We start from the raw sequence: 21,193 nt of genomic DNA, 5'->3' as shown, positions 1-21,193 counted from the left end.
CTGCGCTGCGCTGCAGTGATTGAAATGGGAATCTGGTGGGTACGCCAAGCAAGATGGCAGCACAGAGGACGAGCTCTGCTCACCAGTGTTGGGCAGCAATGCGCTACAGTAATAATCTGACTTTTCCCTGTAGTGTAATCGATTACTGATACAATGTCAGTAATAATATCACAGTATATTTTGCTTTGGAAAGCAGAGCTAGATGGTAAACAAACATGGCAGCACACCGGTAAGGTAAGACAACACGTTTACATGTCGTTTTCTATATGTTCTCTGACATTTATCCTAACGATATGAGGCGGTCTTTGTGGAAAAAAAGCTTGTTTAGTGGACTAACTTTGCACTTGAAGGTTGCCCGTTCACTTACGTTTTAACAGGTCTGACGCTACTATGCGCCCCGGCTGTATCTAGGCTAACGGCTAACATGCTAACTATTATTTTTATGTCACTAGTCACTTGAAACAAATTTAGGACGATAGGAGACAGGTTGAAATAAACTGAAATTTCCCTTTAATGTTATTACTTCATGTCATCTGGTGAAAATTCTTGTATTTATTAATATCGCAATATACTGCAAAATATATATATATATATATATATATATATATATATATATATACACAGTACAGGCCAAAAGTTTGGACACACCTTCTCATTCAATGCATTTTCTTTATTTTCATGACTATTTACATTGTAGATTCTCACTGAAGGCATCAAAACTATGAATGAACACATGTGGAGTTATGTACTTAACAAAAAAAGGTGAAATAACTGAAAACATGTTTTATATTCTAGTTTCTTCAAAATAGCCACCCTTTGCTGTGATTACTGCTTTGCACACTCTTGGCATTCTCTCCATGAGCTTCAAGAGGTAGTCACCTGAAATGGTTTCCACTTCACAGGTGTGCCTTATCAGGGTTAATTAGTGGAATTTCTTGCTTTATCAATGGGGTTGGGACCATCAGTTGTGTTGTGCAGAAGTCAGGTTAATACACAGCCGACAGCCCTATTGGACAACTGTTAAAATTCATATTATGGCAAGAACCAATCAGCTAACTAAAGAAAAACCAGTGGCCATCATTACTTTAAGAAATGAAGGTCAGTCAGTCCGGAAAATTGCAAAAACTTTAAATGTGTCCCCAAGTGGAGTCGCAAAAACCATCAAGCGCTACAACGAAACTGGCACACATGAGGACCGACCCAGGAAAGGAAGACCAAGAGTCACCTCTGCTTCTGAGAATAAGTTCATCCGAGTCACCAGCCTCAGAAATGGCAAGTTAACAGCAGCTCAGATCAGAGACCAGATGAATGCCACACAGAGTTCTAGCAGCAGACCCATCTCTAGAACAACTGTTAAGAGGAGACTGCGCCAATCAGGCCTTCATGGTCAAATAGCTGCTAGGAAACCACTGCTAAGGAGAGGCAACAAGCAGAAGAGATTTGTTTGGGCCAAGAAACACAAGGAATGGACATTAGACCAGTGGAAATCTGTGCTTTGGTCTGATGAGTCCAAATTTGAGATCTTTGGTTCCAACCGCCGTGTCTTTGTGAGACGCAGAAAAGGTGAACGGATGGATTCCACATGCCTGGTTCCCACTGTGAAGCATGGAGGAGGAGGTGTGATGGTGTGGGGGTGTTTTGCTGGTGACACTGTTGGGGATTTATTCAAAATTGAAGGCACACTGAACCAGCATGGCTACCACAGCATCCTGCAGCGACATGCCATCCCATCCGGTTTGCGTTTAGTTGGACGATCATTTATTTTTCAACAGGACAATGACCCCAAACACACCTCCAGGCTGTGTAAGGGCTATTTGACCAAGAAGGAGAGTGATGGAGTGCTGCGGCAGATGACCTGGCCTCCACAGTCACCGGACCTGAACCCAATCCAGATGGTTTGGGGTGAGCTGGACCGCAGAGTGAAGGCAAAGGGGCCAACAAGTGCTAAACACCTCTGGGAACTCCTTCAAGACTGTTGGAAAACCATTTCAGGTGACTACCTCTTGAAGCTCATGGAGAGAATGCCAAGAGTGTGCAAAGCAGTAATCAGAGCAAAGGGTGGCTATTTTGAAGAAACTAGAATATAAAACATGTTTTCAGTTATTTCACCTTTTTTTGTTAAGTACATAACTCCACATGTGTTCATTCATAGTTTTGATGCCTTCAGTGAGAATCTACAATGTAAATAGTCATGAAAATAAAGAAAACGCATTGAATGAGAAGGTGTGTCCAAACTTTTGGCCTGTACTGTATATATATATATATATATATATATATATATATATATAGATATATATACATATATATATATATATATATATATATATATATATAGTTATATAGCAATGTCAGTTTTTTCCTATTTCGTGCAGCCCTACATTCTACTGTAGCCTTTAAAATGTCTTTTTTACCAAATTGTGTGGCTGCACTTTAATCTGTGTCTTGATCTGTGTCAACACTGGATGATAATAATAATAATAATAATAAAGTTTTATGGCATTCATTCTACTATTATGTATTTATTTCTTAATATTTTACACAGAGTTTTAGGAGTTGAGACATACAACAATTCATATCCCATCCATTTTTATTTTACGCGCTGGTATCAGATCGATACTCGGTATCGGGAAGGAAAAAGTGGTATCGTTACATCTCTAGCTGCAATGCACCATCATATCAGAGGACTCGTTTGTGTAATTGTCGTGCTGTGCAGGCACACCATGAAGCAGCGAGCTAATCATGAAAACAGAAACACTTAAAATATTCCAATTGCTTTAATTTCATTGAAAGGAAAGACCATCTCTGAAGCAACAACACCTTGTCCAACCTTGAAGCAGATGGGCTACAGCAGCAGAAGACCACACCAGGTGCCACTCCTGTCAGCTAACAACAGGAAACTGAGGCTACAATTCACCAAAACTGGACAATAGAAGATTGGAAAAATGTTGCCTGGTCTGATGAGTCTAATCTGGTGGTGTGTGGACCTGACGTGTGCAGGTCTGTATTTAATGTCTGCTCCCTGTAAGATAACTGGCACCAGAGAAATGCAAAACATCAGTTCATGTGTTGGCATTGGGGAGTGCTTAGGTTGGAAGATAAAGACAGTATGATCGCTGTGGAGGCAGGGGGAGAGAGGTGCAGTGGTCTCTGCAAAAGATCATGATGGTCAGTGATGTGACGGCTGCAGACAAGCTTTACAGCTCAGACCTTTATATACTGAATAACAAGGCCAACATGTGGAAAATATTTACAGTTAAGGTATTATTCAGTATGATATATGTGTGTGTGTGTGTGTGTGTGTGTGAGATAGCCTGCAGGTCAACATGACATACAAAACATAGCAAAGCACTGTCCTCTGTGAATCACAGCTGTAGGCGGAGACTGATATTCTGAATAACTACTCGTACAACACAACCACAGAAGGGTTCGCTTTTAATGGTGTAAAATAATGTCAGTGACAGGGACCCACATGAAGATGATGCTTTCAGTTTCTTTAGCCATTTTCTCAGATGAAAGACAATCAGGTCCAGACATCTGGTCTCATTCATGAAATGTTCCTAAATCTGTGAGAAGATCTGGACTTAAAGAACCTGGGTACTAAAACCTACGCTGCATTCATGAACGCTGCAGATTTGATCGCAGGCACGTGTTTATGTTCATGAAATGAGGCTCAGTATAAAAGGGAGAAGGCAGGCTGTGCTCGTTAACTGCTGGTATGTTTTCCCACATAAAGCGATGCACCCAAATTCGTACATATTCCACATGATCATGGGCCAGTATTCCTGAATGGAAAGCTGTGATCACATGACCAGTGCACTGACGGGAACAAACAGTGGTCCCCAACAGTCTATAGTAAGGAGGTAGGTTGGGGTGGTGGACAGGCCACAACTTTCAGACTTCCCCCTAGGGTGACCATATTTTGATTTCCAACAAAGAGGACACTTGGCCACGACATAGCCTACTTAAATGATACTCGCAGTTTACTCAAAGATGCCTTATAACTTTAATATATTTAAAATTTATATGTATGGATAGAAAATTCAGTTATATTACAAAATAATCTCTCTCAAAGACAGAAATTCAGATAGGCCCCAATAGGGGACACATACACACACTAGAGTGTGGCGATCCGAGCCCGACGGTACCTGACGGGTCGGGCCGGGTTTGGTCAGAAATGTAGCTATAAATTGTATTCGGGCTCGGGTCGGATTCAGTCAGCTTTCAGTGAAAATGTAGTGTAAAAATAAATAAAATCCTATTGTCTGTCCTGTTTATTGCTTGGGCACTGTTATTTACGTGACAACACCTGAACATAACACACACAGACACACTTCAGGTTTGTTCGAGATGAGCCAGGCCTGCGCAGATTCGATCACCGGCGATCGGCGCACAATGCATGCCGGTTAGTTTTGTGTCCGACTTCATCCCGACTTGCTCTGATGTATTACAAAAGTGGACGGCGATAAAGCCGCGAGAGCGAGACGGCCGCAGTTTTTAGAGCCAGGCGCTGCAGTTGCTCTCCACCGACTGCACCGAAATGGTTTGTCTTATTGGCAGAAATCAGCACGTTTATATTATCGTGCATCTCTAGACGGAACCCAAACACACGACATATCAAATGACAAGTTCCTGTGATCACGGTAGGAAGTATATTAACTTAGCTGCTGGAGAACACCCACATGTCCAGAATTTAAAGAATGGACGAACACCAGGATAAAGACGGCTCAGACAAGCCTGTGCTTAATAAGTTACAGAATTAAGAGTAAGGAACCAGTCTGGGAACTAGTGTTTTGTATCCTGATACTAATCACTCTTGGCGTATGTTGCATGAATATACTATAATTTATTTTGTATTTATTATTTATTTATTGACACTGATGACCTCACTTTAAATAACAGCAGTTAGTTTTATTAACATGAAGGGAAGATGGTCAAATTAAGAGTCAGGGATCACTGCCAAAAACAACACCGTCACCGTTAGTTAATGGAGGAATATTTTTAATGGTAGAGAAAATAACAGCACACAGGCCCGTTAGTCGACAAAGTTAAATTAGAAATTCAGACAAAAGCAGGTCTTGTTTACTGCAGCATGATCCACACTTTGATTTGAATGAAAGGACCCCATACACATGGCTTCATTGATGCTAAATGACTGATTTACTTTTTATACTCAATAACAAAGTTCTGTGAGAGCACCTGAACATCCCTCATGTGATTCTGGCGCAGTGGGCATTAACGTGCTTCAATCATTCTTCTGGTTTCAGGCTTCCCACCACATTCTGGAAGCTGGCTTCAGGGACGTTCACCCATTCATAAACAAGAGCAACAGTGAGGTCCACTGCTGCTGCTGAGTGATAAGGCCCGGCTCACAGCTGGCGCTCCAGCTCATCCCAGAGGTGTCAGCTGGGATTGAGGTCAGAGCTCTGCGCGGGACAGTCACGTTGTTTTGCACCAAACTGGGAAACACTTCCTCTGTGAAGCTGGCGGGGGCACTGACACGCTGAAGCACAAACTGATCCTCTCTGTTCACTCTGTATGCTCATAAAAGTTCAGCTTGGACTCACCAGCGTTTGTTTTTCTCAGTATTTATAAATCAGGGACTATGTGCAGAAAAGGTTCGCTAACTTTCCAACTATCTCTCCATTGTCCTGCCTGGATTCTCTGTTGGGGGTCAATATGACAAACGACACAAACACTGAAATGAATCATGATGTTCATTTCTTCGTCACCACCCTGGGAACGTTTAAAAAACACAGATACTTTTTCCTGCTTTTCAGGTGGTTGACGCGACATACTTTCCCACGCACGCTCTCTGTCCGCTCTGTCCGCTGGTGGGACGGGTCGGGACGGGTTTGGATAACAAATCAAAAATTTGGCTCAGGTTCGGCCAATATGACATGCTGCTGTTTGTGCTATGGCCTATTCAAGTGCTGAAATTTGTTATTTATGTGACAACGCCTGAAGGCAACACAGACTCCGCTCCATTTGAGTGTGTGTCCAGAGCCGGCGTGTTTGTTGTTAGTCTCCAGTATCCTTTATTTTTTTGGACATAACTGCAACGTGTGACGACATCGTGTGATGATGTCTAGTATCTCTATAAATAAAGTGCTAAAATTAATGTCCACATACTTTTGGCCACATTGTGTAACTCAATAACATGGCATCAATAAATATGATGTTTGGTTTGCCTTCCACTGATTTATATCTTCCTGCAGCCTAACTTTCTCTGGTAAAGTGCCGCAGTCGCATCAAAATCAATTTAACATTTTATTAACACTTAAAATTACAGGCTTGATGAGTCGGCTGCCTGCTGGGCGCTTTTTTTTTTTTTTTCTAGAGTGCCGAGAGCTGAAAAATATTCAACTTGGAGCAAAAAACACGGCGCTCGTCACTGCCACTTCAGCTGCTCAATCACACGAATGCTGAACAGCAACAACGGAGGAGAAGTCTGTTAGTATGCGTCTCCTCTCATGAATTCACACAGACTGGTGAGTGTGTCCTCTCACCCAGCATGCTTCAGCCCTCCCCTCACCCAAAGCATGTACTCTGCCTTGTGCCAACACGCTCCGTATCATAGCAACGAGACGCAACCAACGCGTCTCAGCTGAAAAAGCGCCGCACCTCCAAAGCGCTCTGCAGTGCTCCCAGCTGGGCGTTTCCTGAGGAGCGTCTGGCCTTTAGTAGCTGGGTAAACACACTCAGGTGGACACAGGGCCTTAATGATCACAGATTTAACTACAAGGTTTGCCGTGAGGAGGCCACGGGTTACTCTCTGACCACAGTAATAAGCCATCAGGTCTGATTAAGTGAGCATTAGGAGGATCTACGTGTCTCTAACAGGTGTCTCTCTCATGAACTAAAGCGATTCTGCAGAAATATTAATAATATCTGAGTTAACAACCAAACAAAGTTCCCATGTGTGCTCCCTCAGAAGCTCCAGTGTTATTTATCGTGGTGTGACTCCATCCTCTTGGGCGAGAACGTGGAAGAGGGAGATAAGGCAGCAAAGTGTTGTTGTTTGTTTCCCATTTACACAGCCAGAGCTGAGTAATACATTGGATGCTTTTTTTTTCTCAGCATGCACACAGAACAGACAGCTAGCGGGCCATGAGGAGGTATTTGCTTTGACAACGTGTTTTGGATTAAACTGTTGACTGCACCTTTAATGTACTCCACCCCCACTTTGTAGCAAAAATGCCTAAAATGACATACCCAAATTAAAATGACTGTAGCTTCTGAACCGCTCTGACTACATGCATGCATGAGGTCTTGCCAGAAAGAAAACTCTCTGAAGTTTCTTGTGAAAGTGTCAGAAACACTCTAGGTGATACAGAGACAGAGTAATGGGCCTCTGAAGTCAGTAAAAAATTGAAGATTTTGCCTAAAATAAAATAAAAAATGTGTTTCAGGATGAATAACTGTCTGTGGCTTCATCTGAGCAGGTAAATGACACTGTGGGGCTGTAGGCACACTATCAATGAACACTTGTTTCAAATTTGAAGAAGACTGCTCAAAGTATGACCATTCTACAGTGTTTTTACCATGAAAAGATCCAGGCGGAGCTCCAAATGACAAGTGGGTCACTCTGCTTCAAAACAGTCCTATCAGTGATCAAACAACACTCAGCCAGCTTCAAACATTGTACCTTATTGAAATCAGGTGTGATTATGATAGCTGATGTTGTTTATGACACAGAAACACCATAAAATATCACCAAATAAAGCCATATGAAACGTGAAAGTTATGATCCCACTTTCTAGACGGTATATCTCAGCCAAAAATAGTGGTAGGAGTGAGACTCTTACCTTTTATAAAACAGCTAAGTGCTCACTAACAGCTCCACATAAGATCGCGAGTAATCCTTTAACTTTTCCCGTCAAAAAATGTCATGACATGACTTGACACCACTCATCGTGATTTTGGACTTTGTGTGTTTAGGCTGCTCTGGTGCGAAATAATTAATAAATAAAAGAAAAATGATGTTATGTTTGAAAAGTCGAGAGCTTCCTGAATCCGGCAATACCAAACATCATATGGTTTGATGACGTAGTGCGCCTGGGAGATACCATTTAACAGAGGAGGGGGGGGGGGGGCGAGGACGTTGCCGTCCTGGCGGAGTTAGAGAAGTTAAAGCAATAAAGCAGTTTGTTAACGACCAGGTTGAGAACACAACAGATCATTAAGCCAAAGCTCAGGCCCTCAGGGATTTTTTCCCCTAGTGGTGACTCGCGATGTCGCAGCGTAAAAATCCCCCCACAGAGCACCATCACAGGAGAGACGTCTGTGAAACTTAACAGGACACCTTGAACTGCAAACAAGGTCAACTACGGAACTTTGTAGTGTGAAGTTCTGAGCCATGGTGATTTTATATTTGTAAAACTTTCCCCAAGCTGAGAAAAGTGATTCAAATAGTCTGTCAGCCAACAGGAACTAGAGGGCGGGGCCAGCAGGAGAAACATGACTGCACATATTCACTGGGCCACATACTGCATAAACCACCATTGCTTGCACCAACACTGCAAAGTTAAATAAAGTCCTTATTTATCATTTATACATTTTCTCTGCACAGCCGATAAACCACTGATAAAGTTTATTATCTCAAACAGTGAAACAAATATTTCAAACTGCTCTGGTCAGGCTTTGACTTTCTCTGTGCCGATGTTGACATGACTGTCTGGTGAGAGGGCTCTTCAAATTCGAACAGACGTCCACTTGGACTGAAGAATGAACTGTTTAGAATTTGGTGGTCAAAGGTCAAAGGTCACCCTGACCTCACAAGACGTGTTTTTGGACATTACTCAAGACCTTATGAGCCAATCATGACCAAACTTGACACAAATGTCTAACAGGATAAAATAATGAAGGTCAAAAGGTCAAAGGTCATCTTGACTGTGACATCATCATGTTTTAATGTCAGAGACACTGGACTGGTGGGCGGAGTCAAACAAGCACAGGGTGGGCTGGTGGGCGGAGTCATACAACTGCAATAGGCGATACAGGCGAAAATTCAAGTTCTCAATCAGGACAAAGCACAGATGTGGCAAGGTGAGGCTCTCTGCAGTAAATGTAACGAGAGGAACCAGTCGTCACCTTCCTGTTGCATAAGAAAAACATCTGGAGAACAGCTGAGAAGCATGTTATGTTGGACTGGCAGCATGTTACACATCTACACACAGCTATTGTATGTTCAAACCCATGAGCCATGGCAGGACAAGAAAAGAATCACTTAATAAAGCACCTATCCTTACATTTCCTTTTCAAGACCCAGTTTCTCAGGAGGTGGTAAAGTTCCATCTTATCTTCCTGTTGCACAGAGCTTCATCTCCATGTTTATGCTGCCTGTGTTTGCAGACTCATCCCCCCGCTGTCCCTGCAGGTAGTGACTGTGCTTTCTAGTCTTGTGGATGAATGTTGGCTTGTGGAGCCCTAAGTCGTCCTGGTTTGTGTAGGTGTCTTCGATAATGTCTCTGCAGCCTGTAACCTTGGCTATACCCATCTTGGGTTGAAAGACTTTGCTCTTGTATCCCTCTGGATGGTATGACAGTTGCTCTCTTTCATATCTACCATGCTGGGCCTCGTCATCATTATCATCATCATCATTATCATCATCGCTGTAGCCTACGATCACTAGCTCAGCTTGGATGTCTTCTTCGTCCTCGTCCTCGGCATTTTCGTAGCCCATGAAGATCATGGTGACACTTTCTGATTCTAGCTCCTCTGGCAGGGCGTTGACGAGGTTCAGAGTGGCGACACTCTCTGCACTGAAGGGTGAATGTCTGTTAAAATCACCCAAGCTCTCTATCAAGGCATCGGGATCAACTACGGACTTGTGGCTGGCTAGCGAAGGACTACAACTATCTGCACCCCTGTAGACAGGCTGAATGGGTTCTGGCATTCCTTCAGATCTGGCTTTCACCGAGACAAGAGCTGCTGAGCTTGGACTGCTCACATCAGTCTCGCTGTTGGTGAGTCTTAGTGGAGTTTTAACAGCAAAGTGAGGCTGTGAAATGAAATGCCTCTCAGCTTTGGACTGCCCTGGAATGTGGAAGTAGGGCATCTTGGTTTCTTCTCGCAGTCTCTGCACCGTTGATGTGGACTCTTGTTGGATGAGGCTGGGGCTGGGTGTTTGGCTCGGGGTTTTCCACCCGTCCAGGTCTTGGCTGAGCTGGTTTTCCTCCCCAAGGATCTGAGCTTCATTTCTCGATGGGACTGAGCTCTGAAAGGGGCTGGAGCTGGGTGTGGGGGTTTGTCGCTGCGTTTTATTTGGTGTCCTGGGTGTTGAAGGCCTGCTGCTCCCCGTATATGGTACAGAGTAGACAGGCTGATGGTACTGCACCTCAGTGGGCACGTTCATATCTGTGGCCTGATGCAACAGCTCCTCTACCTCCGTGGGCGTCATCTCTCCAACTGCTCCACTGGGCATTTTCCCCCCTTCTGGGTGCAGTGCATATACAGACTTGTGCCCATCATCGTACACCTTTAACCCCCTCTCCTGGATGGTTTCTGGGGTGACGGTTGCTGTAGAGACCACCTGACTTTTGCCTGTTCTTTTATCGTGCTCCACACTGATCTCCATCGCAAATGTAGCTGGAATGGAGAAAAGACTTTAATGAAGGTCTCTGGTCAAAGACTAGAAACAAATATTGTTTAATGTCGCTGAAAACTTCCTCTAATTAAATTGTAATTCCACAAAAGGTCACGCTTGGAAAATGCCATCATGCTGTCTCACTCAAATACTTTTAATATTGATCAGTGTGATGCAGCAGCCTGTCACAGACTTTATACATTACATGATATTCTGCATCAAATTATATTATATTCTAGCAAAAAGGCAAACATCCACTGGTGCCAGCCTCTCAGTTATAAGGGTTTAGTTTTTCTTTGTCATATGTTACACTGAGCCGAATATTTTGGGGTTTCAGACTGTTTGGATTTTGAGAGAACAGGATCAGGGAGCTCAAGTGCTTCTTAGAATAATGACAACAAATTTCAGAGGGGAAAAAAAGACTGGAGCACAGTGACTGATTTGTCACTGGACAGCAGGCTGAACAGTATTTCAATCTGTTTTAATCTGCAGAATAACTGACCCTTTGCTGAGCCCCACCCCTTTTGGATGGTCCGTCAGACTGTCAGAGTAATCATGGAGCCCACACTGAAGAAATATGATCATATTTTGGTAAAATGAAACAGTGATTCCAGGGAGAAGCAGTCAGAGGGGTCTACAGTGTGCAGTTCTTTTTTTTTTTTTTAATAGAATTTCTTTGGATGCATAACCCCTGGTTGTTGGCTACCTCAAATTATGTGTCCATTCCTCGATTACCCTGTGAGTTATTCACATTCCTTCAGTCTGTAAGGGTCCTCAGATCAAAAGAACCAAAAGGGTTTTTCATTGACATTAATCCAAGTTGTGAGGATTGTTGTAAAGAATACAGAGGTGTTGTGTTGCTATGTTGGGTGCCATAACGCTCTCTTCTGATGTGCTGTCTGTCGGAGCTAGATCAAATAAAATGATTCATAATTGATAAATTACCTGAAGTAATATTCACATTGGTTTAAATAAATAGTCTGATTGATTATTATCATATTTCCTGGTCTTTGCTGAGCAACAGTTTTTGGGGAAAGGAATTAAAGGTCTGTTGATTTCAGTGATTTAAGCAAACAAAAGCCCGGGCTGTTTGACAGTGTGTAACTTTCTTCCTCGAATCCTCTGACTGAATATACCTCTTTATCTGGAAGCCTGTACCCCAGTTTATCTTTACCTATATGTATTTTCATTTATGTAGACCTACTTATGGAATATCCTGGTTTAAGTACTACTATTGATCTTACTATATAATGATGAAAACTCTGTGTGTGTGTCTGTTCCATGTTTTCCTCCTCACTGACTTGGTCAATCCATGTGAAATTTGGCACAGTGGTAGAGGGTCATGGGAGGATGCCAATGAAGCAATATTACATCAATTGGCCAAAGGGGGGCGCTATAGCAACCCACTGAAATGGCAAACTTTGAATGGGCATATCTCATGCCCCGTATGTGGTAGAGACATGAAACTTTGCACAGAGATGCCTCTCCTCATGAGGAACACATTTGCCTCAAGAACCCATAACTTCCACTTATATAGATTTTCCGCCATTTTGAATTTTTTGAAAAACACTTCAAATGGATCTCTTCCTAGGAAGTTTGAGCGATCTGCATGAAACTGGGTGAACATAATCTAGGGACCAATATCTAAAGTTCCCTCTTGGCAAAAGTTGGAAAACTTACTAAAACTGAGCTTCTATAAGGCAATGAATATTGCGGAGGGCGTGGCTCATCACATAAAGGTGTATAACATCTCAAGGGTTTCACCCATCACCACGCAACTTTGTAGGCATATGACCACACATAATCTGAGGGGACCCCTCCATTATTGACCCCATCAAACAAAATGGGGGCGCTAGAGAGCTCATTTCTTATCTAGGCCTAACCGCCATATGGATTTTTACTAAACTTGGTAGATATGTAGAACAGGACGCCTCAAGGTGACTGGAGAAATTTAACTCTAATTGACAACTGGGTGGCGCTATAACAACAGAAAAATGCTTCAAAATGGCTAAAATGTGACCGATCGCTGTGGCTCCCCCTGTGGACCAATGTTGGTGTTGTTTCTAATGTTTGGTATGACTAAGTCATGGTATGGTATGCTGTACATAATCACAGAAACTGTCAGTGTGTCATTCTGTCAGTCAGTCATTCTGTCTGTCCCACGTTTTTCTACTCACTGACGTGGTCAATCTATGTGAAACTGCACATAGGCATTGAGGACTGGCATAGGTAGAAGGTGACAAAGCTACCAATGGCTATGGACTAGTATATATTTATAAAGAATATTTACTTTAAAATCTGAAAAGCCCTCAGGAAAATAATTCACAGCCTTCTGTTTTACTGTGGTGGTTTAAATGGTCCCCAACTGGTCCAACACTGGGTCCAACAGAGGGGGGACCAAAATGGGGACAGTGAGGAACGCTTCTGTCGTACCATCCACAACTTTTCACTGTGGAAACAGACAAAAAGTGCACTGAACTGAACTGAACTGCTTGGTGGAAACAGGGCTTTTGTGTGTCTGCCTCAGGTCTTTGACCGTCTTGACTCTGATGCAAGTCAGTTTGGGGGCTCCAGTCTTTCCCCCTGATAGAAACATTGCTGTCTTTGATGTTTAACTTCTGCAAAGTTGCTTTATAATCTCCATCCTGGTGAAATGTAAAATTACAGCTTTCAAAAAGGCATTATAGAACCACGCAGCAGACAGCTATGTCTAAAGAGCACAAAATGGATGTCTGCGTAACTATGGAGCTGAGGGCTCTGTGAAATTACTGGTAAACATCAAAATCTGTCCACAGTTTAAATTACACTTATTTTGTATCCCATTATGTACCACTGTGTCTTATCATATTTAAAACAGATTATCCTGACAGCTGTGTGATCAATCAGCAAAGCTGGATCTCCAGTCTGTACCTTTCTTTGGTGCTTCACTAGCAAGCTCATGTGTAGGAGGTTTTTTTGGTGTCAGCAGGATGCATGATGGGATATCTGGGAGTGACAAGGGGTCATGATGTGTCACATCTGAGGAGAAAAATATTACCAGTGAAATACAAGAAAACACTGTAAATGCCAAGAAATGTCACGTTTAGTGAGACTTCAAAAGATGATCATTTAAGAATCGCTACTGAAGCTTTAAAGCATTATTATGGTATGGACTATGTCCTAGTTATGTGTAGATAACTATACACATCACATGATGGCTGTTATATTTTTTAAGCCCATTATCACAAGATCATTCAAGAGTATTGAGTAATATAGTTATTTGCTTTCTTTCTGAGACGTTCAGATGGAAGTCGTGTGTCTTAAAGGTCCAGTGTGTCAGACTTAGGGCGACATATTGGCAGAAATGGGAGGTAATAAAATATTTTCTTTAGTGTATAAACACCTGAAAATAAGATTCATTGTGTTCTCTGTTCCTAAGAATGAGCCGTTTATATCTACATAGGGAGCAGGTCCTCATCTACAGAGATCACCTTGTTACAGCACCATGGACAACAACATGGAGAAATCTACATCCAGAGCCGTGACTTTTTGGACGGACCAAATGTACAGAGCTGTAAAGTTGTCCACCATGGTAGCAGTTAGCTGCTAGCTAACCGTAGCTAACTTGTTTTTTCCATTGTTTGGTCTGTGACGTAACAGGTCAACAGGAAAAAGGTCCAGTACTAACAAGCTGAAAGGGGGCATATCTCCACCTATCGTAGAGGAGTCGCACATACTTGGCTCAATAAATGGATTCCCCTCCCGTGCTTGTATACTGGGACAAGGACAGTAGGCCAGTTAGATGTCCTCGTCCAGCTGGGACTGTAGAAACACTTCACTGTGACTGGAAACATACTAGCTGGCTTCACGTAGGACCTTTCGTGTTTTCAAGTAGGCCACCGTAGTAAAGATGCCGAACTGCAGTGAGCAGTGCTGGAGTAACACTGATCTGTGTGTCCAGCAGTTTAAATCAGGTTGTTGTTGTTCTTTGAGAGGAGGAGACCTCTGTGGATAATTGCATTAACTTTTTAGAGAAAAGGAGTGAGCACACAGTAGCATGTTGCGGGCGAGCCGCTCGTCTCCAAGATGCAGAAAAGTGTCGGAGATGCACCGGTTGGTAACGTGAAACTGCTTTATTTAGTGTTCAGTGTTTCTCTCTCTCTCTCATTGTGTCATACGGATTACTGTTAATTTATTATGCTGATCTGTTCTGTACGACATCTATTGCTCGTCTGTCCGTCCTGAAGAGGGATCCCTCCTCAGTTGCTCTTCCTGAGGTTTCTAACGTTTTTTTTCCTCCGTTGAAGGGTTTTTGGGGAGTTTTTCCTGATCAGCTGTGAGGGTCACACACTGAGCGAGCCGCCTGTTAATGACGCTGTGGGCTAATGGGCATGTAGCTACTTCCATGTTTCAGATGATACGTCATGTTTGTAGTCGACCAATGAAGATGAGTTTACATATCACCTTGGGTTCGTCCTTCACCTTCTCAAAATGATCCCACACTTTGGATTTCCTGCCCGACATGTTATTAACTAGCCTGTGGAATAACCGCAGGTACCAGCCCTGGAGATTAACCTGTTTAACTCTGGAGGAAGTTTCAGCCAGATGTAATCTGCGATTCATGGCTAGAAACCACTAAATTCTTTTAAATCTTACACGCTTCAAGTACGCTTTACATACGAGGACGTGGTTAGGCTAACTTAGCGAAAGGCTGGGAGCAGGAGGAAACAGGTACAACTACCAACACTTAGCTCACTGATTTACATGTTATCTTGTACATGAACAGAGCGGTACAGAGAAGACTTTATGCTAGGAGGAGCAAACTACAGTTCTGTCCATCAAATAATAAGTCTGATATTTAACTCCCACATTATGATGTATTCACATTCTTATATGAATTTAAAAAAATAAATAAAAATACATTATTAAATACATGAAATTATGATCTCGGGATAATGGACCTTAAAATGAACGACCAGTCATTGGTGTCTGACAAACAATAAAGGTCAGTAGTAGCCTACATGAACAATACATCATGTTCATTCTTGACATATGTCCAATACTGTCACATCTGTTAATACTGCGGTTGATGAGAGAATGAGACAAAAAACACTGTCACACAAAAGATGTTAGAAAAAGTGTTTACCTGGCTGGAACTCTGCGTTTAGCTCCTATGTGTGAAGACAGAGCAGTTGAGGGTCAAAGTGTGGAGAGAAGCACCAAGTCAACATCACAGCAGTGCTACACATTAATGGTGCATCACGAATAAGTCACGTTACTTCACTGTACCTTCCCGTCCAGATACACACAGCAACCAGAAAGCAAATTATGCAGATTAGTCCTTGCACACTGCACGCCCACCATGTCAGCAGCCCATTTACCTGCCTCCTTCCTCACTCAGAGCAGCCTCTAGTGAACCACAGCACACCCACACAGTCCTCAGTGAGTGCGTCTTGTTAGAAACGAGCACAGATTAGAGGAAGAGCCACAGGCAGCAGGGGGTGAGTGGAAAACAATGATATTTGAGTTCACAGACTGATTATAGATTAGACTCAAAGAAAATCTTAGAATCTGATTGGTCCTCCTGTGACCCGCACGTCAACTTTGTATAACCTCTAACAGTGTGACTGAGCTCCAGTGTGCACCCAGCTGAGCTGCAGCTGTGTGTGATATACACATGTAGCTGAAGTGATATCGTACCCTGCCGTGCTCTGGGTGAATACTCGATTCTGATTGGCTGCAGGGTGTCCCTAAATACCTAAAAATGGACACGTACCAACAGTTCCAGTGACACCGTCTGATCACTGTTCTAAATTCATGCACTGCCTACATAATAGTATGAGTAACCATAGCAACAGGCACGCAGCCTCATCCTCCGACCACCACAGGATGGAGACTGTGACACACAAGCTGCAAGAAGCAGACTGGCCCTCTGACGTTACCGACACTTGTGTCACATCAACGGCCATCTCCGGCCCGTTCTCACTCCAAAGTCGTCAAATATCGCCGCTTTGTCAGTGATTTGAGCTTCAGACTGACGCCAACAGCCACCTTTCCAGGAGGTACGCGGCTGCATGGCGTCAGTGCATAACGCCGCTGGACAGCACCTGTCACAGCAGGATGATACCCAGATGGAAGGTGTCAGGTTGAAACGCTGCCTGTAACAAGGTACTATAAGGAGCTGGAAAGTCCCTGTAGGGCGGACGGAAGGGGGCTTGAAGGATCCAACAAGCTGGGGCGGTAACGACTGTCCCAAGTATTAGATAAACCCTGAGTTGGTAACCGAGTTATGGCTTGTGAACAACTTAAGATTTGAATTACAAAAAGAATGAAAATGTAAATGAATATCCTTTTTTGTCTTTGTAACGTGATGATGGTATAAGCAGGACAATGCTCCTCCTTCACATCGGCCACTGATTCCTGATATTCAGGTCCTCAGGAGGCGCCAAGCTTTAAAGCCAGTTTTTGTAGTGGCCAGACGGAGGTACTGCAGTTTCTGGGGTCACTCATGTGATAAGAGATGTTTTTCCATTGCCCGACTTATACTGAGAAAGAGGCTTCTGTAAATCAGAGTCAATACCTCCACGAAATGACTCGTTTCACTATCAAGGTTTAATCCATTCAGTCTGGTAACTTTTGGAAACTGTACAAGAGCTACAAGATTAAATTATTTTATCCCCATTCAAATTAGCAGGCTCAGGCCATAAGTCTCTAGTCAATCTAAACTGATCTCTAGGATGTAACATCAACCTGCACTAACCAATCACATATGCACAAACTTAATTCTAAAAATACTTTCTCATGTAAACACCATGATTCTGCTTCATCACAGAGATCATGGAGACAGAAGATAAAATGATGCAACTGTCTCTAACTGTGCAGGGTTTTGGCGTCTGCTGACACTTTGAAAACGGACCTCCCATGGGCAGCCGTAGGGAGGTCATAGTTTGCACCATCCTGTTTATAAAATAAGAAGCATAAGAGTTGAAGCGTTCACTGTTTTGCAGCAGACAGCGAAGGCTCCTGTCGTCCCCGTCATCACGTCATGACCTTATCTTATCCTACATGCCATGCTAACGTGGTATTTTGCAGTAATTATGCTGCTATTTCCTCATAATGGCTGTGGGAGGTCATTGTTTGCATAATCCTGTATATATATCAATCTGTAATAAGAACCATGATAGCAAGAACATCCATTCAACAGTAAGCGGAGGCCTCTGTCCTCTGTGTCAACATGTTGAATGCTTGTAATGATATGACTGTGCTGCAGTATGTGTGCTCCAAACCTGAGCAAAAATGCACAGCGGTGGCAGAAAAATATATGACGAATATTTTACTTTCTTTTCACTCTGCTCATAAAAATTAGTGCATCTCCAAAACTAAATAATGTACCTGTTAAAGGGTTTTTTGGGGAGTTTTTCCTGATCAGCTGTGAGGGTCGTAAGGACAGAGGGATGTCGTATGCTGTGAAGCCCTGTGAGGCAAATTGTGATTTGTGATATTGGGCTTTATAAATAAAATTGATTGATTGATAGCAACAGAGGAGCACAAATGAAACGGCCCCTGGCCCTGATCACACAGAAAGTGTTTTAGCAGCTGAAGGCGGCTCTTTGTAATAGAGATTGGAGCTTTTTGCTCGTGGTTTTTGCATTGCTATGCTCCTGGCGTTTCTGCCGAAGCGCTCTGAACTCCTGGAGTTAAAAAAAAAACCTTCAACTCTGAGTGGAAAAGCGCACCACATCACCTCTGTGTTTGTCATCTTTTTTTCCCGTTGTCCAATCAGATGATTTCAGTGGTGGGCCATCCGTGATGGTCACGACAACTAGTTAACAGTTGGTAAATTATGGAGGGGAAAATGCTGGTAGAGGTTGCTGGATAGTAGTGACGGCCAAATGAAGCCTCGTGAAGCATTTTCTTTATTTCATGAGCCCATCAGGTGGCGCTTTTTGTTCAACAAAAGGATGAAAGCACACTGAATTGCCATTCTTTGAGCCTCTCTCTTTAAACCATGAGCGCCATCTAGTGGGCTCAGAAAATAAAGAAAATGCTTCATGAGGCCATCACTACTGGATACCCAGAGCTATACGGCCTGACGATAGACAGCAGGTTGTCAAACTGCCCCTGAGTCATCCTAAAATCTGCCTGTAAACGTCCATGATGGAGGAGAAGCTCCTGGACCAACTGGTGGTACTCCCCATGATCCAGCCTCTTTTTTAGGGTCTCATGTACCCACACAGATCTCTGTTTATCTGCTGACAGCCTCTCACCCTCAACCAGAGCTACAGACAGCACCCTCTGCCTCAACATGGCAGCAGCTACACACTGATTACTGTGAAATAAATAAAACTAGAAAAGCACTCGGAGAGCTCAGACCTCCGCCAAGCAGCTCGGATTTCCCGCCATTTTATTATTTTATCCACTTTGCTTCAACCGATCACCACCAAAATTTTATCATCTGTTCCTTGTCCCATTATCAACCTTTCTTGAAAATTTCATCAAAATCTGTTCAGAAATTTTTGAGTTATTTTGCAGACAACCAAACAGACAAACAGACCAACCCCCCATGAAAACATAACCTCCTCGGCAGAGGTAATAAATAAAAAGCCAACTGATTACACTAGAAGGTTAGGGTTCAGGGATGATAGTGTGGTTGCCTGGCGACAATAAAAAGGCGCAGCAAGCATACTTTTTCCCACTAGTGCCATTCAATAAAAAAAAAACCCTGCTGCCTGCAAAACACTTTCTGTGTGAGCAGGGCCTTTATGCGCCCAGCGCTTTGTGCCTCATTGTCTGTTCACTTCTTTATCTAACATCTATTAGGAGCAATGTTTCAAATACGAACCCTTCTATTCACATCAGGAGTTAGTGATTTATGTTAGATAAAAGCAAAAGGATTATCAGACATTATCGTGATTCATTGCCTGGAGGTTAAAAGTCGTACACAGCAGCAGAATTAATCAGTAAGCAACACACAGCAGTGTAAGAGCCAGAAAAGCAAGCACAGTACCCAAAGGAAGCCACTTTATGTGAGCCTACCTTGATGATGTCCTCAGCCGTCTTCTCCACCTCTTTCAACTGTTTCAGAACGACTTCTTCGTTGGCGGAGATGACGAGCTCCTGTGTTTCCAAGGCCTCAATCTCCTTTTCTATTCTGTACAAGAGAGTAATGAAGTGTGTTGATTACTGAAACAAGCACTCGGCTGAACAGACCTTTCAGCACTTCTTAACTAACAGAACTTGCTTTAGTTTGTTTTGGGTTTTTTCTCTTGTCAAACACGGCATTCTGGGTGATATTCAAGCAACATTACACAGGAAGGTGTGCTTAAATGTCATTTGGGTCACAACAGTGGTGATGTCAGCGCCGAGGTCCGTACGCATCACTGAAGCGCGAGTGTATACATTCTATAACAACCAACGCAAAATATATTCATGTTGAGGGGCACTTAGCTCTCAAAATAAAAAGCTTTTTGTCTCTGTTTCCATGGAAATACGTAGGGTCTGACTAATAAGGTTGACATGACAATGACATGTTTTCTCATCCCTGTTGAGTCCGCCAGCCAACAGCTTACTTTCTAGAGATCGTCAGGTTTCTCAAACTGAATAAATACCCCACACATTATCACAAATCTGCTCAGCTAGCTCAGTCTGGTCACGACTCAGATATCTGCTGAAAAAAAATATTTTTCCATAAACAGATTTAGCTCTGACATCACAAACGTCACATGTATTTATAAGCTAGTGGCGCCATGTTACTGGCACAGCTGATGGAGGATGCCAGAGGATGCCAGACGTTTCCAATCCCTTAAGAGTAGTGATGGCCAAATGAAGCCTCATGAAGCATTTCTTTATTTTCTGAGCCCACTAGATGGCGCTGTTTGTTCAACAAAAGGTTGAAAGCACACTGAATTGCCATTCTTTGAGCCTCTCTCTTTAAACCATGAGTGGGCTCAGGAAGTAAAGAAAATGCTTCATGAGGCTTCATTTGGCCGTCACTAGTTAAAAGCATTCGAAAGTCGAAATGAATTGAAAAAAAAAAAAAAAACTACATGTTATCATTTCCCAAATCCAAAACATGTTTTTATCTGACGACATATTCTGCTTCAGTCCATATCTGATAACATTCAGCCTTTCAGACACAACTTCTTCACCCAGTCAAACTCCAACTGCCTGCACTCAGGAAGGCTCCTGCACTGACGGGCGGCCGAGCAGAAAACAGACAGACAGGCTCTCTGACAGACAGACAGGCTCTCTGATTGTCTTCATAGTAACAGTCGATGAGGGAAATAACAGATTGTTTCTAATAAATGCAGAAAGTCGTTTGTCTCTTGTCTCGTTCAGATTTTGAACTCGATGAATCAGAAATCAAATATCAAACTTGTCAGTGACACATTGAGTTTAATCTCTTATGGGTCTTCACTCTGTACGAAACTGATGTTTCAGATCAGTCTGATCAGCTGTCTAATCAATAACTGATATCCAATCAGGGGGTAAAAGACCTCTGCTAAGGTTGTACTCGTGTAGCCTCCTCTCTCCTCGACTCCTCCCATCGCATTTAACAAATCAAGACGTCCTACAAGATGAGTCGAGGAGTCGAGGAGGGATGCTGGGATGAAGCCAGGGAGACAGCCC

At 43.0% G+C, this 21,193-nt stretch overlaps 1 protein-coding gene across 1 annotated transcript in view; it reads right to left on the bottom strand.

Moving 5' to 3' along the window:
• Positions 1-21,193, bottom strand: part of palmdb (palmdelphin b) — a 92,391-nt gene that overhangs the window by 39,616 nt on the left and 31,582 nt on the right. Inside the window, exon 5 of the mRNA XM_033638172.2 lies at positions 19,601-19,715. Coding sequence (XP_033494063.1) covers positions 19,601-19,715 — 115 coding nt within the window. The remainder of the gene's footprint in view (positions 1-19,600; positions 19,716-21,193) is intronic.

This window comes from Epinephelus lanceolatus, chromosome 20 (genome assembly GCF_041903045.1).
Source record: "Epinephelus lanceolatus isolate andai-2023 chromosome 20, ASM4190304v1, whole genome shotgun sequence".
Taxonomy (NCBI): Eukaryota; Metazoa; Chordata; class Actinopteri; order Perciformes; family Serranidae; genus Epinephelus; species Epinephelus lanceolatus.
This window is presented reverse-complemented; position numbering and strand designations above follow the sequence as displayed.